This window comes from Nematostella vectensis, chromosome 1 (genome assembly GCF_932526225.1).
Source record: "Nematostella vectensis chromosome 1, jaNemVect1.1, whole genome shotgun sequence".
Taxonomy (NCBI): domain Eukaryota; kingdom Metazoa; phylum Cnidaria; class Anthozoa; order Actiniaria; family Edwardsiidae; genus Nematostella; species Nematostella vectensis.
Window position 1 is genome coordinate 6,856,029 of NC_064034.1, and position 14,740 is coordinate 6,870,768.

General features: G+C 44.7%; 1 protein-coding gene across 1 annotated transcript; it reads left to right on the forward strand.

Annotated features, from left to right (window-relative positions):
* Positions 1–1,026: 1,026 nt before the first annotated feature.
* LOC5519093 (carboxypeptidase B) lies at positions 1,027–14,514 on the forward strand. The gene is made up of 10 exons (XM_048729682.1): positions 1,027–1,306; positions 3,460–3,541; positions 4,523–4,738; positions 10,258–10,365; positions 10,769–10,873; positions 11,111–11,221; positions 11,333–11,423; positions 12,401–12,603; positions 12,939–13,026; positions 14,293–14,514. Exons 1-10 carry the CDS (start codon positions 1,248–1,250, stop codon positions 14,472–14,474), a joined length of 1,245 nt encoding a protein of 414 aa, XP_048585639.1. The 5' UTR covers positions 1,027–1,247; the 3' UTR covers positions 14,475–14,514.
* The last annotated feature ends 226 nt before the right edge of the window (positions 14,515–14,740 follow it).

Here is a 14,740-nt window from a genome sequence, read left to right on the forward strand (position 1 = left end):
ATGTATAGGAAAGGTCCGATGGAAGTGATATATTGGCGTCTTAAATTAAGAGAGAAATTCGAGATATTTGAAGACATGAGTCGGCAGGGCTTTAATCCTTTGAAGTTCTGTTTAAAAAAAACGATGCCTTGAAAATTTAGTGCTGCTACCATAAAAAAGCTGTTTTCTAGGGGCAGAGAGGTGAAATGTATGTTGAGGGGTTACTACAGACAAGGCGAAGAGCAATCGCGATGAAATAAATCAACATAACATTGAAATGGTATGTTTTACGGCTCGTTGAGTCGCCGGAGAGTAGTTTCTTTGACGTTTCTAGCGTTAGCCCTTCTTCAGATCAAAAGAGACTTAAGTAGAATTGGAGGTTGTATTTATAGTGTAGTATGCGATCGATGGGAGTCGGCAGACGCTGAGCGCGTGAGTGCGAAATCAGTCAAGGAAAGACAAGGGCTGGGGAAGTTCGTAAGAAAGGAGGATATAAATGAGTAAGCAAATTTGCAAGAGCTTTTAAAACTAATTCACATAGCGTGAATTGTCTAATAAGCAATGTTCGATTGGGAAAAAGACAAGAATACCGCGTTGGTGGAGCTGATGTCAATGATAGAGATGGAGGATGGCGGATCCGGTATAAATATCCATTACTTCCAGTAACTAATTGAAATCTGCTACAGGATCGATTTCCTTTCCTGTTAGGACAATTAGCAATAGTCTTAAAGCATTTTAATCTTTCTGTTTATTGAATCCGTGTTTAGTCGATTTTTTTGGGACATTGTGTCGTCTCCGTTACCCGAGTCAATTACATTTTGAACTTAAAAATATCAAACGGTTTGGCATTTCATTGAAGGAAAGCTAAGCTTAGCATGAAAGCAGCTGAAACCTGCAGCAAATGTCGTACGACATGTGATATTTCCAATATTTGTTTATTGACGCAAATGGGATTACAATGCTTCTACGCCTCCCTAGTGTAATTGATTTGTATCACTTATCAATGACAAATTAGCGAAAAAACGGTGTGGCCTCAAGCAAGTGCAGATTATCATGAACGTAAAAGACCTCGCCAAATGGCCGAAAAGGAGCAAGAATGGACAAAAAGAAGCGATTCCTTCCGAAGTTCTCCCGTCGTTTGCATATTTGCTCAGCTGATGTGGGACTGACATGGTGTGATACTAATATTTGTCAACAAAAAAGGTGCTACAAGCCATGTATCACAGCAAACTAGCGACAAAAGGGAAAGATAGTGATCGGGACAAGACATGGCTGCCTTGCTCGTCCTAGCGGCTCTTTGCGCCTCAGCACTCGCACAGTACCAGGGGTAAGAGCGGCTAACATGCTCGTCATATGAGCGCGTAAGGGTTGATGTCTTATGACTTACACTTGAATTTGTACGGTATCCAAGCTTAAAATTATTGATTTTGGTATAAATCACATAATCCAACTCAAAGTCCTAGATAGATTAGTAAGTCCTTAGTATATTACTATGCTTGTCCCTTTGCATTACCATTTTTATTTCTGCTTGGCTGGACAATTGGATATTTTTTAAAATTGAGATTAGTTTTGTAGTTTTGTAAAAAAAAGATCAGCAAAAATCATACATTAAAATATTCTGATCTTCATTATAAACTGCTCTGCATAAATTGTCTTTAGGGAAAGGTCATTATTTATCGGGGAAAGGGGGGGGGGGGGGGCTGCTAAGTTGAATTTTTTTCTGGTTCAAATATTTCGACCCTCCCCCAATCTAAAGAGGCGCCCAAAAATTAAGACCCCCCTCCCCCCCAAAAAAAGGCTAAAAAAGCGTATTGTTTAGTTTAGAGTAAATTACACTCTTGTTGTTAGATGCTTTACGGACGGCACTTCCCTGCTAGCAGAGGCCTCTTTTCTCTGTACTTCGCTGTGCTGGCGTTTGCGAGGAAAAGAGACCTCTGGCATGGGTCGAAACTGTTTTCGTTGCGCATGCGTGAGCGTTAATAAGCGACCGACGTGCCAAAACCCGTACCATCGCGCGAAAGCTGTCAATATGCTAATATGCTTTGCATGGGTTTAGTCGTAAATCATGAATCAAACTCCGGTTAGTTCTCCTCTTTGAAAAAAGAAAACAACTGTTCAATTTCAATCATCTGAAACGTCACTAAAACGATTGAACAGCAAACGCAGCAAAGACGAGTTTTGTCTTGTTTGTGGGATTAATTTCAAGACTTCTGGGCAGGCGAGTTTCTTCAATATCGCACAGTTGGACTCGAAGAAAATGTTACAAAACTTTTTGGTAAACTTTGATCAGCTATTTCCAGAAGAATATGCAAAACCTGTAAATGGAAGATTGACTCGTTAGTCAAATTAGTCAATTCATGCACATTTTACGTAGATAAACATTGATGTCATTGAGTGTTAGTTTAACTGAGGAGTGGACTAACGGCAACTATATATATGCTTTATAATTTGTTAACCGGAATATGGCCTGAATGTCGCTATTTCAAAGTAGAAACCACACTTTAGGGGATAATGGTTTTCAATACCAGTGAAACGCAGGTTATGAACGTGTAAGCAGGCGGATCACATTCGTTCATTTATTTTGTAAATTCTTCTGGGTTTCCCTTCTCCAAGAAACATTTTGAAAGTCCAGACTTTTAGGAGGTTCGGAAATTGATCAGAATACCTGTTCAACAAATAAGGCCCTCCCCTCTGCCCTGTATCAAAATTTGAGCCCCTCCCCAAAATCGACGTTCACAAAATAGCAACCCACCCCCCAAACATAGCAGCCCTCCCTCCCTGTTCAATAAAGACCCTGCCCTTATGTTTTTGTGGTATTTTGCCAAAACGCTGCGTATTGTTAGGAGTACTGTATCACATTTCTATCCTAGGTGTCATATACTCTGTACACAAAATATATAGATAAAAACCTACTGGAAATACTGTAAAGTATTACTGCTAATGGTTAGTTTTACTGTACAAAAACAACATGGTGTAAAGAAAAAGCTATGGTATTGTACGAAAATACATATCGTAGCCCAGAAAGTAGTGAACAATTGCTCTAATGACCATCCAGTGTAATTAATGTACATGAGGTTGCTTTGCTTGTGGGCCCTCTCGATATACAAATAGCCACATATTTTGATATATTACTGTCGAATCCGTTGTATCGCGACCCGCGTTTTCAAAACACGATGTTTTGGTTTTCTGTTCCGTCAGTAAAACTATCTGAGCCAATCAGAGTCTTGCTTTGTGCACTTCCCTGGCTTACCTCTGGACGAAAAGCAGACAGTGTCGCGACAGAAAGCCAGGCAACTGCACTAGGCGAGAGATGGCAAGAATTTGATTGGCTTAGAATAATTTGACTGGCGTAACAGAAAATCCTAAAAGACAAAAACAAAACGATGTTTTGAAAATGCGGCTTCGCGATACAACGAATTCGACAGTAAAGGTATAGCTAACTACATAGTGTACAAAAACGTCTACTAATTTCTATTTCAGGAATAAAGTGGTGCGAGTAATACCACAAGACGAGGCCGAGATCCATGTGATAAGTGAACTACGAAACCACAAAGATATTAAGGTACAAGTAGCCCGAGCGTCAGGCTCTTTTATCGTTCCCTATAAAGTATATTCCGGTAAGTGAAAAGGAGGGCCTGATAGGCTGATACAAATACCGTAAAAGCTTTATGTTCGGGGGCTTTTGGAGCACTCTGATTGGTTAGAAAACATCTTTGTTTGTTGTGTAGTTGAAAAGCATTTAAATCCATTTCATTAAACTTTTTTTTAAATATTGAAGTTGCAGCTTGTTCTGACCCCTAAAAGGTACCGTGTCACACAAAAAATGCCAGCGCTTGAACTCGAACCCCTTAAAAGTTACCAAACCCGTGATTTTTACCCCTAAAAGGTACTACGAGCATCCCCGTCATCTCGGTATAGGGGGTTTTCCCCCCGGGATGTCCAAGTTTTTTGCCCAGGTGTTTACATTTGAACGTTGGTCTCGGAAGCTAAAGATCTGTTAGAAATATTTAAGGCGCTGGATCTATGGAAGCTATTACCATACTACGGATATCATTAGTCGTATTTATCAAATTCTTTTCCTCTACAACTTTTGAAAAAGCTACAAGGGACATGTTGATGATGAAGACGATGATGACGATTATGATGATGATAGTTACACTGTGGCGATGCAGTCTCTGTTGATCTTGTGACGATGAGAAAGATTGAATCAACCTCTTACTTTAAGTGCAACGTGCACACACCTATTTCAAATAAGGTTGCACTCGAGAATCATGTGTCGTAACCCGCGGTGGTTCATGAGTAGTTTCTGAAGGCAATGTTAATAAGAATGTAAACAATAATTCTACAGCTTTAGCCATCTGTATTGGCATTTTATTTACGATTATTAGCTAATTTACTTGGTACCCATGAAGCCGTGCGGGTTATGATACACGGATTCTCAGAGTGCAGCCTTTTTTGAAAAAAGTGTATATTGACCTCCAGTTTAAAGGTAAAGATGATCCGTTAACAAATAACACGATTCGCACATTTGTTCCGTTAACAGGTCGACTTCTGGGCGCCGCCCTCTAGGCCACGACACCCTGTGGACCTACACGTAACGGCGCATGCGTACAAACGCCTGGCCAGGCACCTCAGCGCCAACAGAATTCCATTCACCCTGCAAATACCAGATGTTCAGAGACTGGTGGACCAGCAAAAAATGGCCACTGCCGGACGAGCGAGCGCGAGCTGGTACAGTACGTACCACACGCTAGACCAGGTAACAAGCTAGACCAGGTAACACCATACCACACGCTAGACCAGGTAACACCATAACACACGCTAGACCAGGTAACACCATACCATTCGCTAGACCAGGTAACACAATACTACACGCTAGACCAGGTAACACCATAACACACGCTAGACCAGGTAACACCATACCACACGCTAGACCAGGTAACACCATACCACACGCTAGACCATGTAACACCATACCACACGCTAGACCAGGTAACACCATACTACTCGCTAGACCAGGTAACACCATACTACACGCTAGACCAGGTAACACCATACTACTCGCTAGACCAGGTAACACCATACCACACGCTAGACCAGGTAACACCATACCACACGCTAGACCAGGTAACACCATACCACACGCTAGACCAGGTAACACCATACCACACGCTAGACCAGGTAACACCATAACACACGCTAGACCAGGTAACACCATACTACTCGCTAGACCAGGTAACACCATACTACTCGCTAGACCAGGTAACACCATACTACTCGCTAGACCAGGTAACACCATACCACACGCTAAACCAGGTAACACCATAACACACGCTAGACCAGGTAACACTATACCACACGCTAGACCAGGTAACACCATACCACACGCTAGACCAGGTAACACCATACCACACGCTAGACCAGGTAACACCATACCACACGCTAGACCAGGTAACACCATAACACACGCTAGACCAGGTAACACCATACCACACGCTAGACCAGGTAACACCATACCACACGCTAGACCAGGTAACACCATACTACTCGCTAGACCAGGTAACACCATACCACACGCTAGACCAGGTAACACCATACCACACGCTAAACCAGGTAACACCATAACACACGCTAGACCAGGTAACACTATACCACACGCTAGACCAGGTAACACCATACCACACGCTAGACCAGGTAACACTATACCACACGCTAGACCAGGTAACACCATACCACACGCTAGACCAGGTAACACCATAACACACGCTAGACCAGGTAACACCATACCACACGCTAGACCAGGTAACACCATACTACTCGCTAGACCAGGTAACACCATACCACACGCTAGACCAGGTAACACCATACCACACGCTAGACCAGGTAACACCATACCACACGCTAGACCAGGTAACACCATACCACACGCTAGACCAGGTAACACCATAACACACGCTAGACCAGGTAACACCATACCACACGCTAGACCAGGTAACACCATACTACTCGCTAGACCAGGTAACACCATACTACTCGCTAGACCAGGTAACACCATACTACACGCTAGACCAGGTAACACCATACCACACGCTAAACCAGGTAACACCATAACACACGCTAGACCAGGTAACACTATACCACACGCTAGACCAGGTAACACCATACTACACGCTAGACCAGGTAACACCATAACACACGCTAGACCAGGTAACACTATACCACACGCTAGACCAGGTAACACCATACTACACGCTAGACCAGGTAACACCATACCACACGCTAGACCAGGTAACACCATACCATTCGCTAGACCAGGTAACACCATACTACTCGCTAGACCAGGTAACACCATACCATTCGCTAGACCAGGTAACACCATACCACACGCTAGACCAGGTAACACCATACCACACGCTAGACCAGGTAACACCATACCACACGCTAGACCAGGTAACACCATACTACTCGCTAGACCAGGTAACACCATACCACACGCTAGACCAGGTAACACCATACTACTCGCTAGACCAGGTAACACCATACCACACGCTAGACCAGGTAACACCATACTACACGCTAGACCAGGTAACACCATACCACACGCTAGACCAGGTAACACCATACCACACGCTAGACCAGGTAACACCATACTACTCGCTAGACCAGGTAACACCATACCACACGCTAGACCAGGTAACACCATACCACACGCTAGACCAGGTAACACCATAACACACGCTAGACCAGGTAACAAGCTAGACCAGGTAACACCATACCACACGCTAGACCAGGTAACACCATACCACACGCTAGACCAGGTAACACAATACTACACGCTAGACCAGGTAACACCATACCACACGCTAGACCAGGTAACACCATACCACACGCTAGACCAGGTAACACCATACCACACGCTAGACCAGGTAACACCATACTACACGCTAAACCAGGTAACACCATACTACACGCTAGACCAGGTAACACCATATCACACGCTAGACCAGGTAACACCATACCACACGCTAGACCAGGTAACACCATACCACACGCTAGACCAGGTAACACCATACCACACGCTAGACCAGGTAACACCATACTACACGCTAGACCAGGTAACACCATACTACACGCTAGACCAGGTAACACCATACTACTCGCTAGACCAGGTAACACCATACTACACGCTAGACCAGGTAACACCATACCACACGCTACACCAGGTAACACCATACCACACGCTAGACCAGGTAACACCATACTACACGCTAGACCAGGTAACACCATACCACACGCTAGACCAGGTAACACCATACCACACGCTAGACCAGGTAACACCATACCACACGCTAGACCAAAAACACCATACCACACGCTAGACCAGGTAACACCATACCACACGCTAGACCAGGTAACACCATACTACTCGCTAGACCAGGTAACACCATACTACACGCTAGACCAGGTAACACCATACCACACGCTAAACCAGGTAACACCATAAGACACGCTAGACCAGGTAACACTATACCACACGCTAGACCAGGTAACACCATACTACACGCTAGACCAGGTAACACCATAACACACGCTAGACCAGGTAACACTATACCACACGCTAGACCAGGTAACACCATACTACACGCTAGACCAGGTAACACCATACCACACGCTAGACCAGGTAACACCATACCATTCGCTAAACCAGGTAACACCATACTACTCGCTAGACCAGGTAACACCATACCATTCGCTAGACCAGGTAACACCATACCACACGCTAGACCAGGTAACACCATACCACACGCTAGACCAGGTAACACCATACCACACGCTAGACCAGGTAACACCATACTACTCGCTAGACCAGGTAACACCATACCACACGCTAGACCAGGTAACAACATACTACTCGCTAGACCAGGTTACATCATACCACACGCTAGACCAGGTAACACCATACTACACGCTAGACCAGGTAACACCATACCACACGCTAGACCAGGTAACACCATACCACACGCTAGACCAGGTAACACCATACTACTCGCTAGACCAGGTAACACCATACCACACGCTAGACCAGGTAACACCATACCACACGCTAGACCAGGTAACACCATAACACACGCTAGACCAGGTAACAAGCTAGGCCAGGTAACACCATACCACACGCTAGACCAGGTAACACCATACCACACGCTAGACCAGGTAACACCATACCACACGCTAGACCAGGTAACACCATACCACACGCTAGACCAGGTAACACCATACCACACGCTAGACCAGGTAACACCATACCACACGCTAGACCAGGTAACACCATACTACACGCTAAACCAGGTAACACCATACTACACGCTAGACCAGGTAACACCATATCACACGCTAGACCAGGTAACACCATACCACACGCTAGACCAGGTAACACCATACCACACGCTAGACCAGGTAACACCATACCACACGCTAGACCAGGTAACACCATACTACACGCTAGACCAGGTAACACCATACCACACGCTAAACCAGGTAACACCATAAGACACGCTAGACCAGGTAACACTATACCACACGCTAGACCAGGTAACACCATACTACACGCTAGACCAGGTAACACCATAACACACGCTAGACCAGGTAACACTATACCACACGCTAGACCAGGTAACACCATACTACACGCTAGACCAGGTAACACCATACCACACGCTAGACCAGGTAACACCATACCATTCGCTAAACCAGGTAACACCATACTACTCGCTAGACCAGGTAACACCATACCATTCGCTAGACCAGGTAACACCATACCACACGCTAGACCAGGTAACACCATACCACACGCTAGACCAGGTAACACCATACCACACGCTAGACCAGGTAACACCATACTACTCGCTAGACCAGGTAACACCATACCACACGCTAGACCAGGTAACAACATACTACTCGCTAGACCAGGTTACATCATACCACACGCTAGACCAGGTAACACCATACTACACGCTAGACCAGGTAACACCATACCACACGCTAGACCAGGTAACACCATACCACACGCTAGACCAGGTAACACCATACTACTCGCTAGACCAGGTAACACCATACCACACGCTAGACCAGGTAACACCATACCACACGCTAGACCAGGTAACACCATAACACACGCTAGACCAGGTAACAAGCTAGACCAGGTAACACCATACCACACGCTAGACCAGGTAACACCATACCACACGCTAGACCAGGTAACACAATACTACACGCTAGACCAGGTAACACCATACCACACGCTAGACCAGGTAACACCATACCACACGCTAGACCAGGTAACACCATACCACACGCTAGACCAGGTAACACCATACTACACGCTAAACCAGGTAACACCATACTACACGCTAGACCAGGTAACACCATATCACACGCTAGACCAGGTAACACCATACCACACGCTAGACCAGGTAACACCATACCACACGCTAGACCAGGTAACACCATACTACTCGCTAGACCAGGTAACACCATACTACACGCTAGACCAGGTAACACCATACCACACGCTAGACCAGGTAACACCATACCACACGCTAGACCAGGTAACACCATACTACACGCTAGACCAGGTAACACCATACTACACGCTAGACCAGGTAACACCATATCACACGCTAGACCAGGTAACACCATACCACACGCTAGACCAGGTAACACCATACTACACGCTAGACCAGGTAACACCATACTACTCGCTAGACCAGGTAACACCATACTACACGCTAGACCAGGTAACACCATACCACACGCTAGACCAGGTAACACCATACCACACGCTAGACCAGGTAACACCATACTACACGCTAGACCAGGTAACACCATACTACACGCTAGACCAGGTAACACCATACCACACGCTAGACCAGGTAACACCATAACACACGCTAGACCAGGTAACACCATACTACACGCTAGACCAGGTAACACCATACCACACGCTAGACCAGGTAACACCATACCACACGCTAGACCAGGTAACACCATACCACACGCTAGACCAGGTAACACCATACCACACGCTAGACCAGGTAACACCATACCACACGCTAGACCAGGTAACACCATACTACACGCTAGACCAGGTCAAGAGTCAATACAAAAGAGGGAACTCTCGTAAATTTGACCACCACTGCAATCCAGTTTTACACCGCAAATGTGGATAATAAACCGATTCATTCATTCACTCTGTATATATCACAATATACTTCGATGCAGATCTACGCCGAGTTGAAGAACCTGTACAACACGTACTACAGGAACGGAAATGTGCGAGTGTTCACGGTCGGTAAATCGTACAATGGCAAAGATCAGAAAGCTATTGAGGTAAACATCACAAGCGCTCGCCAGTCCGCTCCCACCCCCCCCCCCCCCCCCCCCCGTCCCCTCACTCCGCAGACCCTTCATAAAAGTAGACGGAGTAATCATTCTATCTTTAAGGGTATAAAAGTCTACTTCTATCCCTTAGAGGGTGCTCTAAATGTGCTCGCTAACGCTAGGGGATCATCACATCCTAATAACTAAGCTTAAACTGGACATGAATGTTATCAGAAAATAGATGTCTTAAGGGCCCCAATCCAGGAAAATGTATTTGTTCTTGATAATAAGAAATTTTCGTGGTAAAAATTGCTGTTCCCCACACCCAAAGTACTAAAGTACTTGATTGTGCCGACGATCACCCCCTGGGCCGCATTCTTTTAATCAATTCTAATGTCCGTTGTGTTTGCAGATCAAAGGTAAACGCGCAAGAAACAAGCCAGTGTTTTTCATGAACTGCGGCATTCACGCGAGAGAATGGGTCTCCCCTGCCACGTGTATGTACATCGCCAAGCAGGTATTGACTGGATACGCACTCAAGGAAAACACGACAGAATCGTTCTAGAGCTTGCTAGCAGTAACTATATATTTTATTTTCCATTAGCTGTTATCGAGGTCCGTCAGGGTTGAAGGTGTCCTATTCCTTGATAGTATAACTATAAACGTTTTCCTTCATTAGCTACCATCAAGGTAAGGCAGGAATGAAGACGTCCTATTCCTTGCTAGGATAACTATGTATGTTATTCTCCATTAGCTGTTATCGAGGTACGGCAAAGATGCGAATGTGACGTCTGTTTTGGACAAGATGGACTTTGTCATCATGCCCGTCTTAAACCCGGACGGCTATGTGTTCACATGGGAACGGGTAAGCATACGTCATAGATTATTGTTGACATAGAAACGGCAACGTGTACATGGAAGCAAGAGCACCTTTTATAAAGACAGTTCTAGTAACTCACGGTTCGTTTATCCCTAGCAACGTTTCTGGCGGAAGACACTCAAGCCGAATAGCGGTACTTTTTGTGTGGGTACAGACCCAAACCGCAACTGGGACTACAAGTGGGGAGGTGAGTACATTACTATCACGTCACAGTATCACGTAATCCATCATATAAGGGTACCTGGGTACAGGCCCGAATAAGTACAAAAAGCCCAAATAGTCGTGTTCGTGAACCAGAAGAATACATACAATACACCAAAAACTGGTATTCGACTCTGCCAAATTTTCGTTTTCAATAAGACTCTATCAGTGCAGACTGAAGAAGGTGAATCGTTACAAATAAGGATACGAAAGCGGAACCTTTCGAAAACGATGGCGTGATAACTCAGGTCCAGTCCACTTGGCGAGCAGGTACGCATGCGCTGTAGAGCTTTTTTCGTATCGTTTATGTTTTCGTGGGGACGAATCGTATCAAAATGAAAACGCTTCGTGTGGACGCGGATCTTTTTGAAAACGGAACAAAAAGTTTGCGTTTTTAAACGAAAACGGATACGTGGGGACAGGGTCTGACAAAGACGCGCAAATTGAATCACGCCATCGTTTTCAAAAGGTTACGTTTTAGTCCAACCCCATTGTTCCACTCTGGAGATCGTTTTCAAATCGTTCCGCTTCCGGTCATCGTTTTCGCGTTTACGTGTGGACGATACTCGTATCCTTAACAAAAAGGTTGCGTTTTCAAACGAAAACGTATACGTGGGGACAGGGTCTAACACATCTCTACGTGGGTTCCTACTACAAAAAAAGCGCGTTTTTGGCAGTTGTTTCCGCGTCTCGCGCCACTATTCAGATGTAAATAAGCTTGTAACGATTCACCTTTTTCAGTCTGCCCTGAAGAAGTCTTATTAAAGACGAAAATTTGGCAGAGTTGAATACCAGTTTTTGATGTATTGGGTACAGACCCGAGCACATTATGATCATGCCATAGTCTCATGAAAGATATATAAGGTTCGTGTAATACACGCCCTTTTTCAATAACCGAAAGATATTTATTGCTCATCTATCTATTGCTCATCAACAACAAAAAGATATTTATTGTTCATCTAGCCGAGGGCGCCAGCACGGATCCATGCGCGGACGATTATCGAGGACCACACGCCTTCTCCGAGATCGAAGTCGTAAACGTGGCGAAGTACTTGAAAAAACTGGGCGACCGTATAAAGGGATATATGGATATCCACGCATACAGTCAGTTCTGGATGATCCCCTGGGGACACACCCAAACACCCTCAAAAGATTACCAAGAACTGGTGAGAAATCTTAAACACCCACCTTACAGTAGATCACCAAGAACTGGTGAGAAATCTCAATATAGCGGGTTAATCATACTTCATTAAGGGTGATAGCCTAACAAGTAAATAAAGGAAGTACGGGTGGTCCAAAATTAAGGGTATTAAAAATTGGCAACGTAGGCAATTGACACTAGGAATGACCCTATTAACACTCCGATAATGGTCACTCTCGGTACTGACGTTATAAACACTCCGACAGCGACCATTCTCAGTACCGACCTAATTACCACTCCGACAGTGACCATCACCTGTGACACACAGTGCACTCAGAGATTAACCGAGTTTGTTTTTAGATGCGAGTGAGTAAGGCAGGTGCTGAGGCAATCCGCAGCTCCGGTGACAACACTGTCTACAAAGTGGGTCCCTCATCTACCGTTATCTGTAAGTACATCATATCATCCGTTACCTACCGAGACCTGTGAGTACACCACTACTATCAACCATCTAAAACCATCCATCTTGTTACAAGTCCTCGCCATTGCCACTACAGTGCCATTTGCACCTCCTCATTAACGTCTTTGACATAATTTACCTTTGTTTAACACAATGACCCCTCAACCGGCCTGATCGGCTTTGAGAAGTACCCACAACCCAAAATGTTCATCAATGCAAAATAAACACTACGGGATGAAGATACTCAGGCATCAGTCTAAGGGATAAATGGTCTTGAAGATATGCATCCAACCAAGGTGATAACAACTACTCTTAACCAAATAATAGCACAGGTTCTTTGACAAATTTCAAATCGAAAAAGGAAAGAAAAGCAGAATAACCCCTCTCAATAAAACGCTCAAAATACCACACAAGGGAGAGAGATCAGCAAACACAGTTCAAGACACAAATAGATACCTTTATTCTGATTCTCCAGGTTCATTTCGATGGCCTTAAAACACAATGTCAACTCCTTGAAGGCTTGTAAAACCACTTGGATGCCATAACGGATTGCAAAGCATTCTGGGAGATCCAGGGAAAAATTCATGAGGGGAGGGCCATTCAAAACTCCTCTCCCCAATGTCAGATGGACTTTTAAAAGTCTTTTCACCCCGAAGCCAAACGAATCAATTCCAGGTCATACAGACCCAGAATAGCAGTGTAAACAATTTTGGAATCAATTTGGTTTCAGAAAAGACAGCATTTAGGAGAGCTGTGGTGATTCATTAGAAAATTATTTTCTCATCTAGGCAAAGCCAAACAAGAAAAAATCACCATGAATTCACCATTGCTTGCAAATATCCATAAGCACAGCACCCAATTATGCCCCAATAGACTTCATGTCGTAAGTCACTCTCCCAATATGCTCATAGCTGTATTTTTGATGAAAAATACAAGCAACCATCAACTTGTGCTGGCTTCAGCACAACGACGAGGGATAAAAAGCGGGGACCGTAAAGCACTGTTGGAAAGCTAGGATACCGCTGACTAGGTGCAGCGGTGTTTGACTTTGACGGGCTGTATAAAACTCAGAATAGGGGGGAGGTATCTGTTTTCCGTCTGTTTTTTGTAAATTCAGCTCAAAAATAGCCAGGAGTGAATGGGATAATAACAAAAGGGAATATTTGTTTTGAGCTATTTGCAACTGTAATAATCGTCACTTCTATCAAGGAAACACAAGATAGGGTATTCATGCTTGTTTCTAATCTGTTTCAGACGTCAACTCGGGCGGCAGTAAGGACTACACATACGGCGCGCTCGGCATCAAGTACTCGTTTGCCCTCGAGCTGAGAGACACTGGGAAGGAAGGCTTCCTTCTTCCCCCGGAGCAGATCATCCCTACAGCTCTAGAGACCTTCAACGGGGTTATTGCCGCGGCTAAAGAGATGGAAGTATAGACGGGCTCTTAACAATGCAATAAAGTAACAAGTATACTTGTTTTCGTGTTAATACTTTTTAAGGAACCACGAGCTTATAAAACGGAGATGAGAGTTGACAAGAGGCGAGTAGAGGTCCATCTCTCATGACCGTTTGACCGTGCACTTACGCACTCTTCGATGACTTTCATTCACTTTGGATATATTCAAGCTCGGCATGAGATTTGACGAGAGTTAACGCCGCTGGGTCGCTCTGAGAAGCTCATTGCCATTTTATCGCAAACTTT